Raw genomic sequence first — 22,612 nt, 5'->3', positions numbered from 1 at the left:
GCAAGCTGCTGCCCCTCCTGCCTTTACAGGTTAGAGCCACCATAGTCAGGAGTACCATCCTCAGCCGCCTGGATTACTGTAACGCACTCTTATTGGAATCTCCTATATATCTCATTTCCAGGCTTCAAAGTGTCCAGGCGGCTGCAGCAAAGCTGGCATTGTCTCGAGAACGAAGATCATCTACTACCCTTGCCCTGGCTGACCTACATTGGCTGCCTATTCATCAGAGGATCCTTTTTAAATCCCTTTGCATTGTCTTTAGAGCAGTGCATGGACTAGGCCCCCAACCACTCCAAAACAAACTTAACTGGTACAAACCCACCCGATCTCTTCGATCCTCTTCCTTAAATCTTGTTAATGTACCCAGGATTAAAAAAACAACCCTTGGCGGTAGAGCTTTTAGTAAAGCGGCAGCTCAATTATGGAATAGCCTACCTATTGACATTAGAAAAACAAGTGATCTACTGCCCTTTCGAAAAAAGGTAAAAACATGGCTTTTCCCGAAAAACTCAAATCTTTAGATCTTGAGTCCTTGTCCCCTATCTGCTGCACAGTATTTTTTTTCAGCCTAGGTACCCAGCGCCAGGATGCCCGTAGGGTTGCAGAGCGCTTTACAAATGGCAAAATAAATAAATAAATAAATAAATAAATATGTATTTTTGTTTCACTAACCAAACCACCATGTTCCATCCAGAACAATATTTTCCACAGTCCTAATATTGAAAGTAACACAACCTAAGAAAGCTCCATCTGGAGGACAACTTTTCTCAAACATGGCTTCTAGACTCATGTGTGCACCACCCCAAAGTCTAGTATACACCAAGAGCAAGTCTTGTCCATAGAGCATTAAAAACACACCTGCCACGCTGCATGCAGACTCTCAGTGCCAAACATTCATCTAGGTGCTACCGTGCTCAACAAGCTCAAGACACATGAAAAAGACCTTATGTACTGAATTTTAACACCATTTCTTAAAGCCCTATTACTAACTTACAAACACGATTCTGACCTTAGGAACAACTTTGTTCCCTTGTTTTACATTCAGGCTGTCCGTCCATGGTTTGAATGGGCCAAAAACACCTGCTAAAGCAGTGACAACAATCTGGCAGCCCGAGCGCCTGTGGAGACGCACCGGCACCCAGGTCCTTCCCACTACATGTCCCTTATCAGTCTTCTGCCTTCGGTTCCCTTTGGTTTGTGCTAAACAAATTGTAAGAATAGTTCAAGAAGATAAAGTTAACAGAGGCTACATATCTGATGAATAATATGTACTTGTTTCTAACAGCAGTCATTCCTCCACCCAATTGCTTCCCACCCATCCCTTCCTTCCTTCCTCTTAGGTGTGCTAAGACTCCCATGCATGAAACAAATATAGGGACAGGTTGGTAGCCATCAACAGCTTAGGAGTTAAAGACGGTTCTCAGTATGGTCTAGCCACGTCACACACAAACCACAGAGACCCCATACAACACACAGACGACTCTGCATGACTTCTGTGGATACTACTTAGCAGCCTTAAATATAAAGTGCAGGACAGCAGCCTTTGAAAATAAACTACCGCTGGTCTGAACATAACTGACATACTATGCAATTGAATGTAAATAGCGTCAGACTGCTAGGACAACATGTTTATTTCAGCACCAACTAGTTGTGCTATTGATTCTCAATGTAAATTCAACCAGAGGTCCACTGGAAAAGGACGTTAAAAAAAATGATCTCAAAAATAAAATCCTTCAACAAAACCTTATAAAGTTTAAAGAGGGACTGCTTTTGTCACAGTGGCAGCAGCTGCAATTATTTCCATAGACCAGGTGACAGAAGGCCTGGGCACCCAGCCTGTTACTGGGACAGGTTTAGGAGTAAGCAGCTCATCTCAGCATCTGCATGGGCAATAAACATTATCCTTTGACTGAGATGTTTTGGTCTAAGGACACAAATAACTGTACACCTTTTGTGTACTTAACAGCCAGAGTAGTTAAATCCACATCAACCAAATATAACCCTTTTAGTAAGCCTATAAAACCTATAGAACAGGTGAGCGGTTTTGGCCAGGTTATTTCTTTAAGGAGCACATTATGTGTCCGATTAAGAAACACTCCCAGGTTTGCAATACATTACTTTGCTTTTACGGTGATGCAAGGGGTGAGGACTATGGAAGAACAATATCTTGATTTTAGTAAATTATTAAAATTGTTGGACATCCAAGTTTGGGGGTCTGAAAGACTGAATGTGATTATACTCTGTTTTTGATTTGAGGTCTTAACGCTGTAACATAACTGCATACCATTGGCAAACATTTCAAAGTCAAGATCTAGAAAGCCTCAAGTTGTTTAAAAGGGTATAACGACACATTCAGTAAGGCAAAATGAAACTACCATGGAAAAAAGAAGCATTGAAAATGTCTTTTCCAGGTTAGTGGCTCGGAAGGTGACAAAACATTAAGCAAAGGAAAATTATTTTGCTGGGGCCTACAAACGTCATAGGCTGTTTTCAAACTGATTACTGGTATATCGAGAACCACACTTAGAGCAAAAAAAATATCACTGGCCTTGCTATTAGTCAGTTAAGAAAGCCCTCACTCACCGACCTAGTCGATGACATGCTTCATCATCGGGCCCACTGAAGAGGCCGAGTGCCTCTTCAGTGTGCTGCGACGCCAGATCTACTGCGGAGCGGGTTTTTTTGTGAGTTCAGGCGTGATGTGAAATTAAGTAGTGATAGTGTGAAGTAAAAAATGTCTTAGGTGTATCAAAAATTAGGTATTATATGATCACTAGGACATTGATAAAAGTTAATGTTGGAAGATGAACGCAAATTAATTGTCAGGTTAATTCCAATAAATATTTACATCAGTCAACATGTTTCTGCCTTTGAAACGGTGTAATTTTACCACGCATTTGTCAGGACAACAAAACGGACTAAACCCTTGCGGTTTGAGCACCCTAAGGGTCACCCTAACCACGGGACGTGAAAGTGAAAGGTGAAAAAAGTAAAAAGTGCAAAAGGAAAGTGCTTGCTCCTTCCCGGTAACTCCTGGTTTAGGAGGCTTACTAACTTTAAGGATACTGCACTTGTAAGTTACATGTGATCGGCACCATGGGTCACGGGAGGGGGGTGGTAGCATAATAGGCACACCGCCCTCGAAGCCTGGCACCCTCTCGGAACCTGCTGCTCCCTCGACCGGACCCCGACGAATCGTATCCTTAAAGTTAGTAAGCCTCCTAAACCAGGAGTTACCGGGAAGGAGCAAGCTCTTTTTTTTTTTTTGCTAACATTTGACCGGGGACTTAGAGTAGTTTCCTATTCTCCCTACCTCTCTTCTTGTTGTTCTGTTTTCACACTGAAACATAATGGCACTGCTACAGTCACAACAAAGAATTGGCATCCCCCACCGAAACACTGCCCTTAACTTGCGTCGCCTCCATGGTGTCATGGCCAGGGCCCACACTCTCGAAGAGCCGGCTGTCCTAGCGTCTCTTGATGCCACCATGGCCTTCGACTCGCTCGAATGGCCGTACCTATGGGCAGTGCTGACCAAACTCGGGTTTGGGCCTGTCTTTGTGAGCTGGGTGAAGCTCCTGTATGCTGACCCGATGGCCAATGTCACGGTCAACGGTCGCCTCTCGGCGCCCTTTCCCCTACGGCGAGGTACTAGACAGGGTTGCCCCCTGTCCCCCCTTCTGTTTGCCTTGGCCCTTGAACCACTTGCAGCTTTGTTGCGTGCGCATCCTGACTTGCGAGGCATTACATGGGCCCCTGGCTTTGAAGACAGGGTCTCCCTATACGCCGATGATATACTGCTTTATCTGACTTCCCCCTGCAGGTCCCTCATTGTGGCCTGTGATGTTATCAGGCTTTTTGGGCGGTACTCTGGCCTGATTATCAACTGGGCCAAGTCCTCCCTATATGTCCTCAAGGGGGATACTCCGCGTCTCCCCAGAGGCTGCGGTATTCAGATTGCCACGCACGGTTTCAAGTACCTGGGCATTTACATCTCTGGTAATCCCAAGTTGAGGCATGACAACAACCTGCTTCCTCCTCTTCAGCGGTTGCGGCGCGACGTGGACAGCTGGCGTAAACTGCCACTCTCCCTCCTTGGCCGTGCCGCTCTTTTCAAGATGATGGCCCTGCCCAGGTTCCTGTACGCACTCCAAAATGCTCAAGATCCGGTCCCGGCCCGCTACTTTCGTGATCTTGAAGGCCTTCTCCGTACCCTCCTCTGGGAGGGTCGACCCCGCGTTGCCTTTCACAAACTCACACTCCCCTGGTACGATGGGGGTATCGCCCTCCCAGACGTGCGCCATTACTATTGGTCTTCGCAGCTAGCTGCCCTCAACCATGGCTTCTATGGCCCAGTGGAGAGCCCCGGCTATGCTATGGATAGGTGGCTGATGGGAGATGGTAACTACTATCGGGCCCTATACTCAAAGTCTTTTGACCGACGGTTGACGGGCCCCACCCGTACGGCTGTCCGCACTTGGCGAGCGGTTAATAAGGCACAAGGATGGCAGGGCAGGCTCACGAGTTTCACCCCCCTCTTTGACTCCGACATCCTGGGTAGACTATGGCACACCAAGGGATTTGATAGGTGGAGCCTTATCGGCATCAGCAGGGTTGATGATATGCTCTCTAGGGGCTCGATTAAGACCTTCCCCCAGTTACAAGCTGAATACCAGCTGGGCGCGACTGAGTTTTTTCGCTACGCTCAGCTGCGACATGCGCTGCTTTCGGCCTCCCCGCCGGACGGCGTCATTCCCGAGAGTTCCCCACTGGAAGACAGGATCCTAGATGGACACATGCCGGACAGCGCAATCTCACTCTCTTATAAAAAACTGATCAATGCACGCACGGACCTCCTCCTTAGTTTGAGAGACCAATGGGTAGCGGATGGCCTTGAATTGGACGATGAGGATTGGCAGAGCGCAGTTTCCTCTCCTAAGGAGGTTGCCATTTCTTCCCGTCTTCGCCTCGTACAATTTAAGATCTTGCACCGGGTGTATATGACAGGGCCCCGATTGATGCGCATGGGTTTCTCGCCTGACGGTCTCTGTCGCAGGGGTTGTGGAGCTCCTGCCACTTTTCTGCACATCCTTTGGGATTGCCCGGTGATCGCCTCCTACTGGGGAAGAGTACACCGCGTTATGGAGGAGGTGACTGGCGTGGCTGCCCACGCGGAGGCTCGTCGATGCCTCCTGAACGTATGGGAGCCTTCCGACCACAACGTTGCACAGACTAGATGGGTTACCCTAGGGAACATGGTAGCTAAGAGGGACATAGCCCAGAGATGGGGTGCGGCCGAGGCCCCCCTGCTGGTACAGTGGAAGGCCAACATGGACTGGTGCATGTTCAGGGAGAAGACAGTCTATGTGGCCAGAGGGAGACCTCGAACTTGGACTAAAATTTGGGGAGCATGGAATGAATATAGGGGGGATGTGTGCTTACTGCCTGAACCAATCAGTCAACACGATAATGCTTCTCCCTAACCTGTGACGCCAACTGAGCTCTATTGTATTATATTCTCCTGATACCTTCCCCCTCCCGCCTCCTTCCCATTCTGCAACCTATCCTTGATACGTGTTTCCCTGCCTAATTTCCCTACCCATCCCTGACACCCAGCGTCACACTATGCACACTGCCACTTTCGCGCCCGCGGGCGCTTGTTGTTGTATTCATTTAATATAAAATTAACCTTCGACGATTATGTCTCAATTGTTTGACACTATTTCTCTCCTTTATTCTTGCTGCCTTGCCTCCGGGATGTCAGGCTGAATAGCTGTGTGTTCTGGTTTCAATAAAGGTTTTCAAAAATTAAAAAAAAAACCCAAAGAATTGGCAAAAACGCTAGATAGAAAAGTCTCTTGGTGACATGAAAATGCAAACAAAACCTTAAGAAGAAAATATGTCTGTGTCTTAAGTACCATTCTGTCCCCACAGAAAACAATGTAAATATTTAATGAAACAAGGCCTTTAGCAAGCAAGTTTAGTACGTAGACATAGACACACCACTGGGACGATCCAGGAAGAACGAGAGTGGACAGCTCACAAGATAAATGACCTGAAAGACTGTGAATTTGCAATGTTGGAAAAAGGGCATGCCTAAGGGTAAGGGGCATTTGATTCCAGGGCTACTTTTCAGTCACATCCTGCAGAGTCTACACGTGTCCTGGGCCTGTATCCTGCCCAAGTATTACACTTAACTTTTGTTTTCTTGTCCCCCAGAGGTGGGATGATACGATGGCTGGTTGTACAATGTTTGCTACTATGCCATACCTTGATGGATACACCATTTTTTGTTTAACCGGGCCTGCATGGGCTAAGCCTGTTGCTTCTCAGTGGACTCCATATAGTGCTCCATATATCAGCTCTAGGTATCTGGCCTCAGTCGCTCCAGCGGAGACACATATAGCATTTTTCCGGACTGCTCAACAGTGCTTCCCGTGTGAAGATGCTTTCAAGAAATTAAGCCTAATAAAGAGTTCTGGAGATTTCCAAGTAGTGATCTTCAACAGCAAGTGCCCTGTAATGTAATTATTTGCTGGGGATAAGAGTGTTACTTTAGCCACCAAATAGTGTGATATTGCCCAGCAGATTGTTATTGTTATTGAGTGCAAGCTAATCTCCACTTCCCCCAGATTATAGGCCCTACATCTTTTAATCCACCACTGATCTAATGCTACGCCAGTGCTACTTGCTACAAATTTGCATTTCACCGGAGAGTGCTCAACACTAATAAACGCTCAGGAGCTGCACAGCTTGAAATACAGGAGAAGGTGGACACTGCCCTCCTAAGTTCTTGATCACAGGGCCAGTCAGCTTGCTGTAAGCATATTTTGTGAAGCAGAGTTACTGCAACAATATATAGCAGCACTGTGGCTTTAGAGAGGAATCCTCTGACAGGTGCTCCTGAGGACCACTGACATCTTGGAGCCCACCTTCCAACATGAGGAGTTGAGTTCTTATTGCTGGGCCTCAAGTGGCAGGATAATATGCAAGTTACTCAGACTTGAAGCATAAGATTAGGAAGGTCATTAATATAATTTACAAGGTAGCAAGTAAAGACAAACCAGGATCCACCTGCAAACACTCACTCTTGTGAATGACCTGGCCTAGGCACATCCTGTGCCTCTTAAGGTCTGCATCTGCACTGGAGCCCCAGTTGATGGAACAGTGACCTGGTAAACCAACATTTAGACACCGGTAAAATAAGAACGTAAGCACAAGCCTAGTGTGGCAGATTCTAACATAAAAGTGGAACACCTGAAGAGAAGACAGCACCTAATGCAGGGGACAAAGCAATCAGCAGCACAGCTCGAAGCCCAACATGTCTCACAAAACGTTATCCAAAGAATGTGCCAAGGAATTTGGGATGCAGCAGCCACAGCTGCTGAGGATTTTGCAAACTAGGAGTGCATAAGAATCTTATGGTGTTAGTGATGTGGCCAAAGAGGAGGCCTATCATCTTGGGGACTAGGCATTCACGTTCTACCCTTTAGGGGAATGAATACAAAGAATCAGTTCAGAGTTCGTTTTCATGAGTACGGAGTGCCTATGTCGATGTGTCTTTTAAAGCCTATTATCGCTCCGTAACCCTTCTAATGTGGTCCTGACTTGAGGAGGGTCACAATCTGGTAACCCTTTCATTAGATCCCAACTTCCATGAATCACATCTTCCAATGTCAGATTTTACATTCTGACAATGGAAGGCAGGGGACCCTGACTGATGCAGCCCCTAGACAAGGGTTTTCTTTCTCTTGAAGCATCAAATATGGCATAAGGTTTCTCAGTGGGATAGACTGACAGCATAGCAAGGGAAAAGTAACAAGACCTTTGTAAAGCGCTAACATATCACCCCTTAAGGTTTCAAAGCGCTGGGGGCCGTCAGGGAGATTAAGTGAGCTATTGCCTAGAGTCACATGGTGCTGAGCCGGGCTGCCACCAGCCTCTGGGATAAAACCATAAGCCCGCACTCTGGAGGCAGCCGCTCTGGCCTCTGAAGTCTCCAAGCCCACAGGAGCATGCAAGGCTGAGGCACTAGGAATAGAACCCAGGAAACATCTCAGGCATATCCCTGCTACAAGACCTACATGTCATCTTGGGACTGCCCCAGAAGATGGGCCATATCAGCACCACCTCTTCAAGCTCAAAACCCAGTCCTGCCCCAGGGTAGGTGCTGTCCAGAAAAAAAATAAGCAAACAGGGACCTGGGCCTACAAAAAACGGTTCCATATGTTCAAATTATTGTCCACCAACATATAAAACTTAATTGGCGCACCGCATACTGAAAATATTATGCCAAAATGCGTGTTGGATCGAATATATTTTTTAAATGAATATGTCACAGAAGCTCGTACAAGAATGTATGTACTTCTAGTAATTTGCTATAGCTTAGGCCTAGCTGAACAGAGCAGCCCTAACTGAACGGATCAGCAGAGGATTTTAAAGACAACTTTTTTGTAGCAGGATAATTTCAAACATGAAGTGCTGTGCGCACAGCATATTGGGTCCAGGGTCAAGTTGAGGCTGGGTTGGAGAAATCAGGATCTGATGGATAGACTTGCCAACACATAATTAGGATAGAATTAAACAACACAGAACAGTTTTTGTTTTACATATTTCCATTACATTAAATAATTATGCTGCTCATAGCTACCATTTCAGGTGCAAGGATTTGAAATGGTTGCTCAGAGATACATTGAGTTGTTTTGGTCAAGTGCTGAAGATTGGATTTGAACTCCGGTGTACAGGGGCCCAGTACAACAATTTAACCACTGGATCACATTTTCTCCTGAGTAAAGTGAGAGAGCAGATGCAAGCTCCTCGGACATGGACGCTCAATGGTCAACTAGAAAAACAGTACAGAATAATGCCCGCATCTTAAACCCTCAATTATGGAGTTAGGAGAATTCAAGGAAACTTAGGAAATTTGGAAAAATAGTTGTTTACCCCACAAGCACCCCCACAGTTTTGAAATACAACATTAAACAAGTTCTGGGTTCTATAAATCTGTTCTGCAGAAGAAAAGACACTGAAGTAGAAAGCCAAGAAGGACAATAAGAGGAGCAGGGCTTAGATGCAGGGGAAGCAAGCCTGCGTTTGAATGTCTGGATTGTTTACCTTTTTGGCAGGTACTTCTGTTCCCGTCCTAGGGTAATCCATGTACATAAGAGGAAGGTGGTAGGGATGACAGAAGTTGTGCATTTACGGACCTACTTGTATAACCTCTATCTTGAGTAGGTGTACCTTGTAAAACACTATCCAAGAAGGAGTCCAGAAGGTCTTCTGCATCTGACCCAACCACGGAGCAGGATAGACATGCTGTCATATTCTGCAGCGTCAACAGGCCTTCAGCTTCAATCTTCTCACTAGCAGTTTGGAATACCTGTTAATATAGGGACAAATGTACAACTATTAAAATAAATATTTATTCTCAATATTCATTTATTCATTTTGTAAATTCTGTGGCACTCAAGGTGTCGTAGAATAAAATAGAGCTGTATTAGACTTAGCCACCTTCATATATAACCCTTCCAAACACCACATCCTCAAGCATCCCAGAGAAGAGAATTCCTAATTTTTCTACTAACCACCTAAACATCATGGTTGAGCTTTAGATAACTTACAAACCAGTCACTACAATTAATTCTCACTAAAATTGTTGGTGAGGTTCCACCTATATAACTGTAACAAGTGATACATGAAAGAGCTGAATAAGGAGAGGAAATCTCTGGAAGAAAAGGAAAGTAGGAAAAATAGTTGTGGGGAAGAAAAGGAGGAGGATGAAGAGTCTGTCTCCAAGTGTGTCTCTCTGAGTGTGTCTGGGTCTGAGTGTCTGAGACAATATGCACTGGTAGTCCCTATCTGTTGCCCAAATTTCTTGCTTTCAATAGTCCCCTGTTATCATGCAATGACAGGGATAGAACAGTAATCTTAACTTGTATTCAAGGACATTCAATTCCATTAAAAGATATTTTTGTACCGCTGTACCCAATGATAGCATGATATCATGGTTTAAAAAGTTGAAATTATACGATATTCATGCCACATACACAAAATAAGAGAATGGTTGTGGGAGTATGTCAAAGCATAAAATAGATTTTCTAAATGGATTAGTGACTAATCGCCATGAAATGATGAGATGGAGGATGCAATGTTGTGCTCCTTAGCAAGTAAGGATATCAGTAAGCAGAAAGAACATTATTCGATAACCCCTACTATAGATATTTAATGAGTGAGCATAATAATAATGTGGAATCTCACATCCACACTAGGCTTGATGGTTGGTATATAGATGATCTTATCAACCTTGTGTTGGTAAATGCCAATTTTTTACCAAGTCACCCCAACTTTTTGCCTGGTATTCAATGCAATTTTGACAGAAGGTGCACTGGGTTTCTGCTAATCAGGTGTCCAGTGCTAGAACTCCCTCCCCAAAATGCACAATTGTACCCCAATTGGCAATACCTTTAGCACCCTCTGCAAGTCCCTAGTAAATGGTACCATTGGTACCTTGGGCATGGAGTACTAGAGAGGGTCTCTAAAGGCTGCAGCATGAATTGTGCCTCCCTCTAGGGACTCCTCTCCAAACCCATGTAGACTGCCATTGAAGGCTGCGTGTCTTAGTGCAGACAAAAATGAAAACATGACATGGCACAAAGCCCTATGTGCCATGCCTGCAGTATAGGCAAGTCTACTCCTACAGCATGCCTTACAGCACTATGACAGGATGTACAGTACTACATGTGTGGGTATAACTGCATGAGCATACATACCCCTTTACTGATCAGTTCAATTACTACCAGTACAAGTGCTGGATACTGGTCAAAAAAAGTTCCCCCGCTACATGATGGCTTCAGTGAAATCAAAGAGGTTTGATATCAAACATCTTTATTAATAAACCTACACTAATTGAAGTGATTGACTTATTAATACATGCACCCCCTGAAAACCTACCAACTACTAATGCGTTTCTGAACCCAAGGGGTGTGGGCCAACGCTCTCAGGGGGTCAGGAGCAAACTGTGCTCTGTTTCCACCCCCTTCCAACAAGATGAGCTGTAAATTAGCATTCCAAGGCAGGGCACCTCAACAAATCTGGTTACCCTCGGAGGTGAGGGGATGCCAACCCACCTGACCAGGGCCCATTTGGTGCCTGGACAGGCATGAAAATTAGAAGTCATAGTGGCATTTCCACACTCAGGTTAGTCCCATCCCGAAGGTGAGCTACCTGATGTGGATACTAAATTTAAAAGTCTGCCATCTTGGTGATGGCAAAATTAGAAACTGTGGGACAGAGCTATGCCCACTTCCCACAGGAAGTGGTCATTCAGGGGTCCTAGTGACCCCAGGGGTAAGTTGCCCATTGGATACTGCCCTAACTCCTGTAACACCCCTAAATCTAGTGTTTAGGTGAGCCCCTGGCACCAAAAGAATCAGCTTCCTGCCAACATAAGAAGAAGAAGGATACCAAAGAGCAGCGAGAAGCAAGGAATGTGGAGATGGCAGCGACTTGGTGCCAACCCTGTCTGCTGTACCCGCCAGATTGCGCTGAAGTTATTTCGTCCTGCAGCTGCTGTGCCTCCAAAAGCCTGGGAGGACTGCCTGCCTCCAACAAAGACACAGGAACTAATGTGGAGTATCGGAGCTGCTTCCCTCCATCCTCTAGGCACTCCAAAAGAACTGTGAGACTCATACAGCTGCAACTCGACACTGAAAGCACCACTGCACGTGTGCCCTCTAGCCAAAGCTGAAGTGGGCCAATGGTGCCAGCGTGATCCCCTGACCCTCCTAAGACAAAGCCCACTTTGGGTCTGCCCACAGTGGATTCACCAACAATGCCTGCAGCCTCTTTGTGCAGGCCCCCTCTGCCGATATTGTCTCCGGTGATGAAAATACGATGCCTCAGAACACCTCTTTATCTGCCTGCCCTAGCCCGAGATGAAGAGGACCAAAGGTGTCCACATGTCCCTGAGCATCGTGAGACCTGAGCCCCCTTGCTGGTTCAGCCTGACTGGTCCTCCCAGTCCCAGACTGCAACCTCTTTCCAACCAGACTGTTGCCCATTAAAGTGAATGGGACAACCAACACTGAAACACATCTCTGCACTTGGACACCCGAGAGCCTCCCGAGGTGACCTGTTGGTGTGGCCTTTGATCTTGCCCCATACTCACTCTAAGAGCAGGAGATTAGTCCTGTAAGTAAACAGTGAAGTGCCTGAATGCAGTACACGTTTTTCCGCATAGGATAACATTGGGCACCCAACACTGAAAAGCACCTCTGCCCGCCGCCCGAGGTGACATGTTGGTGCCGTCTTAGACTTCGGCCCATATTTACCTCAAAGTCTAGGAGATTGGTCTCGTAAGTCACTGTGAAGTACCCGTATGCAGTGAATGTCTTTCCTCAATAAGATAACATTAGCAGACATGTTTAAAAACTGTAAAAATTCCTAACTCGAAACATACTTGATTTTGATTATCTTGGTGCCTAAAGTTATATAAAGATGCATGTTATTTTTATAAATTGGTGTGGATCTGAGTATTAGTCATGTGTATCATTTATTGACTGTGTGTATGCATCAACTGTCTAACACTCATCTCTGATAAGCCACACTACCCACTAAGAGAGCATCTTGGAAATGCTAGAGCAAGCCCCTGTCCACTTATATGGGATATCTGGACTCTCTGCACAGCATACTTCTTTTTGGGAAAGTATATAAAGAGACAGCTTTCTACACCAAGAAAGACTTATTTTCTTAAGAAACAAGTTCCTATTTGTCCAATTTATCTATGGCCCAGACATGTGAATCCCTTGGAAAGCTCTTAGAAGATCTGCTGTTCCACAAAGAGGCTCTTTGAAGGAAAATATATGATCATCTTAACTAATTTCTATTCCTGTTTTTTAAAGGCCTATCCTATTTACAGGACACTAAGAACCTTAGGGAGAAAACAGGATCTCCTTTGGGATCCAGGACATACATTTGTCACAATGGATATGGTCTGACTTTGTACATTCAAATAGCAGTCATGTATTCAGAACCCCTTAATGAACATTGGCAACTTTTGAGAATTAGATCAGGTCTTGGTCTCATACTTATCGCCTAAACCCCTCATTGTGTATAGTAGAGGAAGGACATTAAGAAATATATTGAGCCCTTCAATTATTAGAAGCCCCCCAACCATTACTACTAGTATGTGGTTACCTGATAAACTGAAGGGCTTCTATAAATGCTTTATGTGTAGTGTCTGCCAGTTTGCAGAAGATGAAAAGAAAGAATTCTGTTATAATACCAAACAGAATTACAAATAGAGGAATTTATCAACTGCAATACGAAATATACAGTGTACTGTATTGTCTGCCAGTCCAATTTAATCTATATTGGCAGTACTATAAGGCCCCTCAAGTAAAGGATACAGGAGCACGTGAGAGCAATACGCAACAGCAATTGTAACTATCCCTTAGCAGTACATTACAATATGGTTCATGCCAATTCTGAAATACTGTCAACAAATCCCTGTGGTGGTGAAAGGTCAGCTACACTAAGGAAACTGGAATCAAAGTGGTTAATTAAATTGCGGGGGGTGGGCAAGGGGATAAAACACAGACCGTGAACTGCATGTGTTTTTGCAAGATTGAATTGAGTATTTATCTGTTTGTTGCAATTCTGCTTCTCAATAATAGAAGGATACCCAGATGCCACAAATGTCTGAACTAAGAGCAAAACCATTTGAGAGGTATTCTTGAGGGCCATTCGAGATAGTTTGCTGTCTGTATTAGTTTCTGCAAGCTTCTTTGTTTATATTTCAGTTTATTGAGATGCATGCAAGTTTCTGTCTGTAGTACACAATATATGTTGAAAATTGATGATGCTTATACTAACTCCTATCAACTTAATTGCACATACTTTGAACGACAACATGTATGCATATGTGGTTAGGGGAGAGAATAGATGCTTATCAACAACAGGGGCACTATTTTCCTCATTCTATTTTTCCATCTCTCCTCTCACTTTGGGTGACGATTTGATGGCATAGAGTGGAGTAACTCAGGGCATGGTCCGGTGACTGGCAGGTCGGTAGTTCCGCTGGGTATCAAATGGTCCGGTGACTGGCAGGTCGGTAGTTCCGCTGGGTATCAAATGCGTACCATGTATTAAACCTAGATTTTTTGGTTTAATGTTGTGTCCTAGCTAGCAGATTCTAACGCATCGCTTTGTGTATATACAATGCCCTGACCGGATTCTTTGGATTGTTGTTGGGGGTAAAAGAGCGCAAGGGCCTTCATGTGAAGTCTGGCTTGCATAGGTTCAACCCAGTCACTTTACTTAGGATAAGATGGCGGACACCTTTGCACTCCTAATAAAGAGTGCGGGTGATCCGTCTTTTTAGGTCGAGGACCGAAGGCTGCGCTTGAGCAGTCTCAGGGAGGAGATTTATTGTTTTGGAGTATGGGGGCTTGAACCCGCCTCTCTCCTCCATTGGCTGGCTTCCTAAACTGAGGCCAGCCATTGGAGGAGAGGGGCATCACTCCTTTAAAGCCCCGTCTCTTTCGGATTCGGGGGCGTGGTTTTTTTGCGTTCTTTTGACTGTGAATTCATCCGTCACTCAGAACGCCAAAAACACGCCCCCGAATCCAAAAATTTTCAGATGTTTGCGGACGCCATTATTTTTTCTGCCGTTTTTCTTGTTTAATTAAATTGTAGAGTGGATGTTATGTAATTGCACTTCGAAGTGACTTTTGACATAGTTGACTTTGTTGCCAATTTCTTTCTCATTGCGCTATGTAAAATGGTCTCACGCCCGTTTCTTCCTCTTCCCGCTCTCAATCTTAGTGAAGAACGCCGGGTTGGCCAACAAAGTACAGAGCGCGTAAAACAATTTAGAGAACTACTTTCTACTCCCACCACGTCTGTGTATTGTTTTGTAGAACTAGAAGATTGTCTCAAATTCCTTGTGACGCTTTTTAAGCCCCAGAGCTAACATGACTCAGGAGTTGATGGTTCCTTTAGTCCTTCGTTGTTGCTTAATAACCTACTGTAGTAAGGCGGAGGCCATCTTGGAATGGTAGAGTTTAAGAAAGATCAGAACCAAATAAATACGGACGTTATGCTGTGAAGTAGATTGTCCCTGTTTCAATCACTCAGACCACATGCGGCTTTGAACGGATGGGGATTGGCCGATTTCGAAGAACTGCACGTTGTTTCCTCCACAGCCCCTGCAGATTTCTCAAACTGTTGGGAGACAGACGCGTAGCTTCTAAGCTGCACGGAGAGCACGTTCAAGAAAGACCTTTTGTTTAGAACGACAAACCAGGTAGATACAGGCAGCTTACCCCTTTTGTACTTTAAAAAAATCTATAGCGCTCTACCCTGACCTATCGATGACCACCAGTGAGGTCCAGAGTTTGTCGTCTCAGGCCATGCTTGCGATTCAAAGTCGCAGTCTGTGAATGCCACAGTGATTATCTTAGCAGGCCATCATTTCCATCAACCAGATGGCAGCGCTGCAGTACAGGGAACTGCATGATGTTCCGCAGCAGCCTTTGCAGCACACTTATTTAGTCTTGTAACCTCAACACTAAAGGTTAAAGTCCATTGACAGCACTAACCTCCAGCAAGTGAGCGCCAGCAAACTGGTGACACGCACTACGTCTGACGTCCGACGCTATATCAGGGACGTCACTTCCGGCACCGCGGAGTGGTCTGAGAAGTGTAAGAGATGGCGGCGGAGGGAGCTGTTGAGCTGGGCTGGGAGGTAGCCATGCGTCCCTTACTTTCTACCTCGTACGCCGCGTTTGATTTGAAGGAACTGGCTCCGCTGCTTAGCTCAGTCATTGAGAGGTTAGAGACGTTTCAACACGCGTCTTAAGCTATCTAGTGACTCCCATGACACAGTGGACCACCTCTTCCATAGTGCTTCAGGCCGGAAAGTCTGTCTCAGATGTCAGTGAGAGGAAGCAGATATCGTGATGTCAGAAGAGATACCAATAGCTTCAAATTCATTACTAAAGATTACAACAATGTAAATGCTTATCACTTTCTACTAGGTTATACAAACTTTCATGATCCTGATTCAGCCATTGGCTAAATTAAGTAGAGAGCCCGCGTACCACTCACATAATATGTCAAAACAGCACTTAAAAGAAGAGAGAACGCACCACGGGACATACCCAACGTGTTCTAATTGTCTTTTGTGTATTTTGGCCACTGTTTGTGTAGTTTTTTTTACCATTAGTGTGGAACCGACTTGCTTTTGTAATCTGGACACCGTCTTCCCATAGTTCTGGAATTTCCATTGCATATGTCTGGTTTTCATTCTCTACAGTTAATGCAGATTTTCCACAGTTTAATGGGTAGAAAATCATGGTTGTATTAAAGGCACGGAGGCTAATATTGCTGTGTTTGAGTAGCAATAAAGGTATACTGCATAATATTGGCCTCGGGGCCTTTCCATAAAATAGAGATTTTAAAGTGCTTAGTAATTGTGTGTGTAAGTGTGAACACTTTGGGGGTGGTATTCGTTGTATAGATGTGTGCAGCAGAACTTTACTTTTTATCGTACAGCATGGGTATTGGTCATTGTGATCTTGCCTGCCTACATTCTTTTATAGAGAGCATTGCCGAAACTGTGATGCAGTGTGGTGCCTGTGATGATGCGCTATGTTTAAGCCAACTTAGTCTAAAGCAGGGGTACTCATAGTACGGCCCGCGGGCCGCTGTCGGCCCGGCAAGCCTTCCCTGGCGGCCCGCGGACCTTGCTGACATCGTACCAGAGTTTTTTTTTAAAAAGGGTGTCTGCAAGCAGAGCTCGATTTAGAGACTCTGCTGCTCTGTGGAGGCCGGGCGATTATCGCCATAGTCAATGGGGCTGCAGGGGCGCTGAGAGGTGAAAAATGCCTCATTAACATGCAAATGGTCAGACCTGTGAAGTGCTCGGGTGGCGCTGTGTGTGTGCGCCTGGATGCTGTCGCATTTCCGTTTTCCATTGTCTTCACTAATAACAAATCATCACATAGGTACATATGTCAGGAGTCGGGCTGTATGCACTGTAGGTACACTACATCTCCCATAAAGAGTAGGGGAAAAAGGGGCGTTGTGCACTCTCCCATACGATTATGCGCAGGTCAGGTAAGAGGGCGGATTTAAACCAGCAGCTGTAGTCACTTGTTGCATGGCTTTCAGCGTTTCTCGTGTTCTGCCCAGCCGTCCTTTTTGAGATATCCGGCTTCTGCTTTCATGGATCTTGGATGTTGGAATTTACCTTCTTTTGTGAACTTCATCATTAAACCCCTTTGCTCGTCCCTGCTTCTTTTGATGGAATATGCTACTTACCAGTATGCATCTGTTCTTGGCATAGAGGGCTGCAGAGTGGTACATTATGAATAGATCGCCATCTGGTGTTGGGCTCGGATGATTGCACTTTGTTTTTCTCTTGGAGAGTCTTTTGTCTCTTGGTGACTCCTCCCTTGGTTGGTAGTGCGCATGGGCATCGGCTCCATCCTTAGATTGTTTTGCCACAGTAGGGTTAGATGGAGTAGTATAGTAGAATACAGATAAGAGTGCCCATGTAAGTGTATCTAAATAAGATAATGTTGGAACAGACACAGGTTTCCGGGGAGGCTGGGAGGGCATGTACCACTCTGCAGCCCTCTATGCCAAGAACAGATGCATACTGGTAAGTAGCATATTCCGTTCGAGGCATATGGGCTGCAGATGGTACATTATGAATAGACTATATAGCAGTTCTCTCCCTAGCGGTGGTCGCCCGTGTCCGTTGCAACTGTCTGAAACAATGTTTTTAATACTGCTTGTCCCACTCTAGCTTGTTGTGTTGTGTGCACATCTACACAATAGTGTTTTGTGAAGGTGTGCGGTGTAACCCAGGTAGCCGCTTTGCATATGTGATCTAGTGGAATGTTTCCCAGAAATGCCATAGATGCTCCTAGTTTACGTGTAGAGTGAGCTCTAGGAGGAACAGTTAATGTTCTCTTTGCCTTTAAGTAGCATATTTGAATGCATTTTACAATCCATCTGGCAATGCCCGCTTTGGAGATGGGATTGCCTTTATGTGTGGGAGAAAACGCAACAAATAGCTGTTTTGTCTTTCTGAAAGTTTGTGTTCTTTCTATATAGTACAATATGGCCCTTCTAACATCCAGTGTATGTAGGGCTCTTTCAGCTACTGTTTGTGGTTTTGGAAAGAAAACCGGTAATTCCACTGACTGATTGATGTGGAATGCTGAAATAACCTTCGGTAAGAATTTTGGGTTTGTTCTAAGAACCACTTTATTTTGGTGTAGCTGCATAAATGGTTCTTGAATCGTAAAAGCCTGCAGTTCACTTACTCTTCTAAGTGACGTGATAGCTATGAGGAAGGCTACCTTCCATGTGAGGAATTGTATTTCACACCTATGCATAGGTTCAAATGGTGGCCCCATTAGTCTGGTAAGCACTATGTTGAGATTCCAGACTGGGGAAGGTGGTCTTCTTGGTGGAATGACTCTTTTGAGTCCTTCCATGAAAGCTTTAATTGCTGGTACTTTGAACAGTGACAGATGTTGCCTGTTTTGTAGGTACGCCGCTATGGCTGCAAGATGAACTCTGATAGAGGTATATGCTAGGTTACATTGCTGTAAGTGTAACAAATAGCAAATGATTTGTTTAGTGGATGCGTCCAGAGGGTTGATGTGCTTACTGTTACAGTGTATAGCAAACCTCTTCCATTTTGCTGCATAGCATGCTCTGGTGGTAGGACGTCTTGCTTGTTTAAGGATTTCCATGCATTCTGGTGGTAAATCTAAATACCCAAACTCTATGACCTCAGGAGCCAGATCGCTAGATTCAGTTGTTTGGGATCTGGGTGCAATATTTCTCCATGGTTCTGTGTAAGATGCATGGGTAATAACCTTAGCTTTTGATGTGGTACTTGTGAGAGTTGTAGCAGCGTGGTGAACCACGGCTGTCTTGCCCACGTGGGTGCCACTAGTATCATTGTCATTGAATGTTGCTGCAGTTTCCGAACCAGTAATGGAATTAGTGGTAGAGGAGGGAACGCGTAAGCAAATCTGTTGGACCAATTTATCCACAGTGCATTGCCCTGGGACCTTTGGTGTGGGTACCTGGATGCGAATTCTTTGCATTTTGCGTTCTGATGATTGGCAAACAGATCTATCTCTGGTTGCCCCCATTTTTGGAAGAATGGCTGTAGTATTTGGTCGTGCAGCTCCCATTCGTGTACTTGTTCTGACTGTCTGCTTAGGATGTCTGCTATTTGATTTTGAACTCCTGGTAGGTGTTCCGCTAACAGGTAGATCTTTTGAGGAATGGCCCATCTCCATATGTCCTGTGCTAGTCTGGACAGTTGGAGAGAGTGTGTCCCCCCCTGTTTTTGAATATAATACATTGCAGTCATGTTGTCTGTTCTGATCAGGACTGCTTTGCCTGTTATTTGCATTTGGAAAGCTTTTAGTGCTAGAAATATTGCTAATAGCTCTAGGTAGTTGATGTGCAGTTTCTTTTGCTGCACACTCCACTTCCCCTGTACTGTGTATCTGTCCATATGCGCTCCCCATCCGGAGAGCGATGCGTCCGCTGTTATTATCACTTGTGGAATTGGCTCTAGGAACGACCGTCCCTTGGAAATGTTTTCTGTGTTCCACCACTTCAAAGAGCGATACGTCCGGTCGTCTACCAACACCAGATCTGTAATCTGACCTTGAGCCTGATTCCACTGTGTCGCTAGACACTCTTGTAGTGGGCGCATTTGTAGTCTGGCATGTGGTATTAGCAGTATGCAGGAGGACATCATGCCTAATAGTTGCATAAACACTCGTGCTGGTAGTGAGTGTTGTGGTTGAAATCTTTGTATTAACCCGACCATTGTCTGTACTCTGATTGGGTTGGGGTATGCTATTGCCTTTTCTGTGTCTACTGTAGCCCCCAGGTATTGCTGAATCTGGTTTGGTTGCAGGTGTGATTTTTTGTAGTTCACCGTGAACCCTAGGTGGTGTAGCAATTGAATTGTCTTCTGTGTGTTGTGAAGACACTCTTCCTTTGACTTGGCCTTTATTAGCCAATCGTCCAAGTATGGGAAGACATGTATTTGTTGTCTTCTTAGGTGTGCTGCCACCACAGCTAGGCATTTTGTGAAAACTCTCGGTGCTGTTGTGACACCGAATGGGAGGACTTTGAACTGATAGTGTTGTCCTTCTAACACAAACCTTAGGTATTTTCTGTGGGCTTTGTGAATTGGGATATGAAAGTAAGCGTCTTTTAGATCCAGTGTAGAAAGAAAGTCCCCTTTCTTCAGTAAAGGGAGTACTTGTTGGAGCGTGACCATGTGGAAGTGCTCCGAATTTATGTAAGCATATAGGTCGTAGGGACCCGTCCTTTTTGGGGATCAGGAAGTATAGAGAGTATACTCCTGTGCCCTGTTGATCTTTTGGGACCTTCTCTATTGCATGCTTTTGTAGAAGTGCTAGCACTTCTTCTCTTAACAATGTCAGGTGATCCTGACTCATTGGACGCTGTTTGGGGGGGATGTTTGGTGGGGTAGCTGTTAGTTCTAGGCAATAACCATGTTGGATAATTTGTCTCACCCACTTGTCTGACGTGATGTTTTCCCAGACAGGTAGGAACTGTGATAGACGTCCCCCGACCGGTGTTATGTGGTCTGGGGGGAGTTCTATGAAGTCACTGTTTTGGTGTTGAGGCGTTGCGGTTATTATTATTTCCGCGGCCTCTTCCCTTATTGTTGTTACCTCTGTAACTGCCTCTTGAATTACCTCTGGGTGATGTTGGTGTGAAAGATGTGGATTGCTGGTTCGTTCCTGTGTTCTTTGAGCCCCCTCTATAGGCGGATCTACGAAAGGAACCTCTGTGTGTTGGCTGTTGCAATGCTCCCATTGACTTAGCCGTTTCCGTATCTTTCTTCATTTTTTCTAATGTCTCGTCTGTGCTTGAACCAAACAATGTCTTCTGATCAAATGGTTTGTTCAGTAGGGCTGTTTGTACCTCTTGTTTGAATCCTGAGATTCTAAGCCATGCGTGCCTTCTTGATTTACAAAAGGGGGTGGTGGTGATGAACAGAGTGTCTGAATTGAGCAGACCACTCTTACCCAGTCCAAAGATCAGGGCTTGATCCATCACCGTTATTTATCTCACTGCCCCGTGCCTTCTTAGCATGACACTAGTGTTAATCGATCTTGCTGCAGTGTCTGCTGCGTCTAATGCACATTTAATGGAAGTATTGGTTATTATTTTACCTTCCTGTATTAATTGGTCTGCTTTCTTCTGATGTTCTTTTGGGAGATGTGTGAGAAGTTTTTCTAACTCATCGTAATGTGCCCTGTCGTAACGTGCGAGTAGTGCTTGTGTATTGGCTATACGCCAGCTATTCGCTGCCTGTGATGCTACTCTTTTGCCTGATGCATCTATTAACTTCGACTCTTTATCTGGTGGAGGAGCCTCTCCTGTAGATAATGAGTTTGCTCTTTTACGAGCGTTTGAGACCACCAGCGAGTCTAGCGGTACATGCCCTCTAATAAATATTGGGTCCTTTGGAGCCGCTTTGTATTTTTTATCAATTCTTGGGTTTAACACCCTGGCTCTCACTGGGTTTTCGAATATTTCATCTGTGTGAGTAAGAAGACCCTTCAACATAGGAAGAGTACCTGATGTTCTCTGTGCATTAGGTAGAGTCTCTAACAAGAAATCCTCTATTTGAGGTTCTGTATGTATATCTACCTTATGATATTTTGCTGCCCTATTAATGAGCTGCACAAACCCTGTGTTATCATCAGGTGGTGAAGGCTTTGAGGGATATAGCTCTGGGTCGTTGTCCTCATCTGACCCTACATCATAATTTTCCCATGGATCCTCCTCATCTGGGATAGTTTCGTCATCCCCTTGAGGTTCTCCCTCCCCTAGATCACTGTCTACATCTGACTGAGGTGTAGCTGGTCTTGGTGTGGAAGGTGTAGGAATATTTGGCCTATTGTGAGGAATAGGAGAAGAGGGTGTTACTCTAGGACGAGGAGAAGCAGGAGGAGTTATATTCGTCTCCATTGTTCTCTTTTTTGAAGGAAGAGGTTTATCTTCTGACTGTTCACTCTTTCTCTTCTTCGTGACCACTTTCCCAGTTTGTGGATCAATAAACAAGATCTTTTGTTTGGGATCTGTCTGTTGCTCCTGAATCGGTACCGAGGGTCCTGGTTCCGAGAGGTGCTTTTGTTTTCGATCGTCAGATCTTGTTGTTTTCGACACCGAATGTTTGCTCGATTCCGACTTTCTTGGTATCGAGTGTCTCTTGGGCGATAAGTCATATTTATGTTTCGACATGTAATGTTTCGATACCGAGCTCCCCTTTGTATGTAGCCTCGGTGCCGAAGTCGATGTCGCCCTTTTCTCGGATCCGACATGGTGGGAGTCCGAGTGTTTCGGTTTCAGTTTCGGTTTCGTTGCCGGGCCCGAGGGCGGGGCGTCGGAAACTTTTTTCAGCGGTTTGACCGGGCCCGAGGGCGGGGTCGTTACCGCACGGGGTCGGTTTTTCGGTAAGGGGACGTCGTCACTCACGGTTTGTTGCTCGATGAGTTCTTCAACCTCCGACTGGTCCCCTTCCGAC

At 45.2% G+C, this 22,612-nt stretch overlaps 1 protein-coding gene across 1 annotated transcript in view; it reads right to left on the bottom strand.

Moving 5' to 3' along the window:
- Nucleotides 1-22,612, bottom strand: part of MMS19 (MMS19 cytosolic iron-sulfur assembly component) — a 479,913-nt gene that overhangs the window by 295,438 nt on the left and 161,863 nt on the right. The window contains exon 12 of the mRNA XM_086922625.1: nt 9,241-9,379. Within this exon, the coding sequence (XP_086778751.1) occupies nt 9,241-9,379 (139 nt within the window). The remainder of the gene's footprint in view (nt 1-9,240; nt 9,380-22,612) is intronic.

The sequence above is a fragment of the Lissotriton vulgaris genome, chromosome 5, assembly GCF_964263255.1.
Source record: "Lissotriton vulgaris chromosome 5, aLisVul1.2, whole genome shotgun sequence".
Classification (NCBI taxonomy): Eukaryota; Metazoa; Chordata; class Amphibia; order Caudata; family Salamandridae; genus Lissotriton; species Lissotriton vulgaris.
Note: the sequence above shows the minus strand (reverse complement) of the source record. Positions and strands in the feature narration are given on the sequence as shown.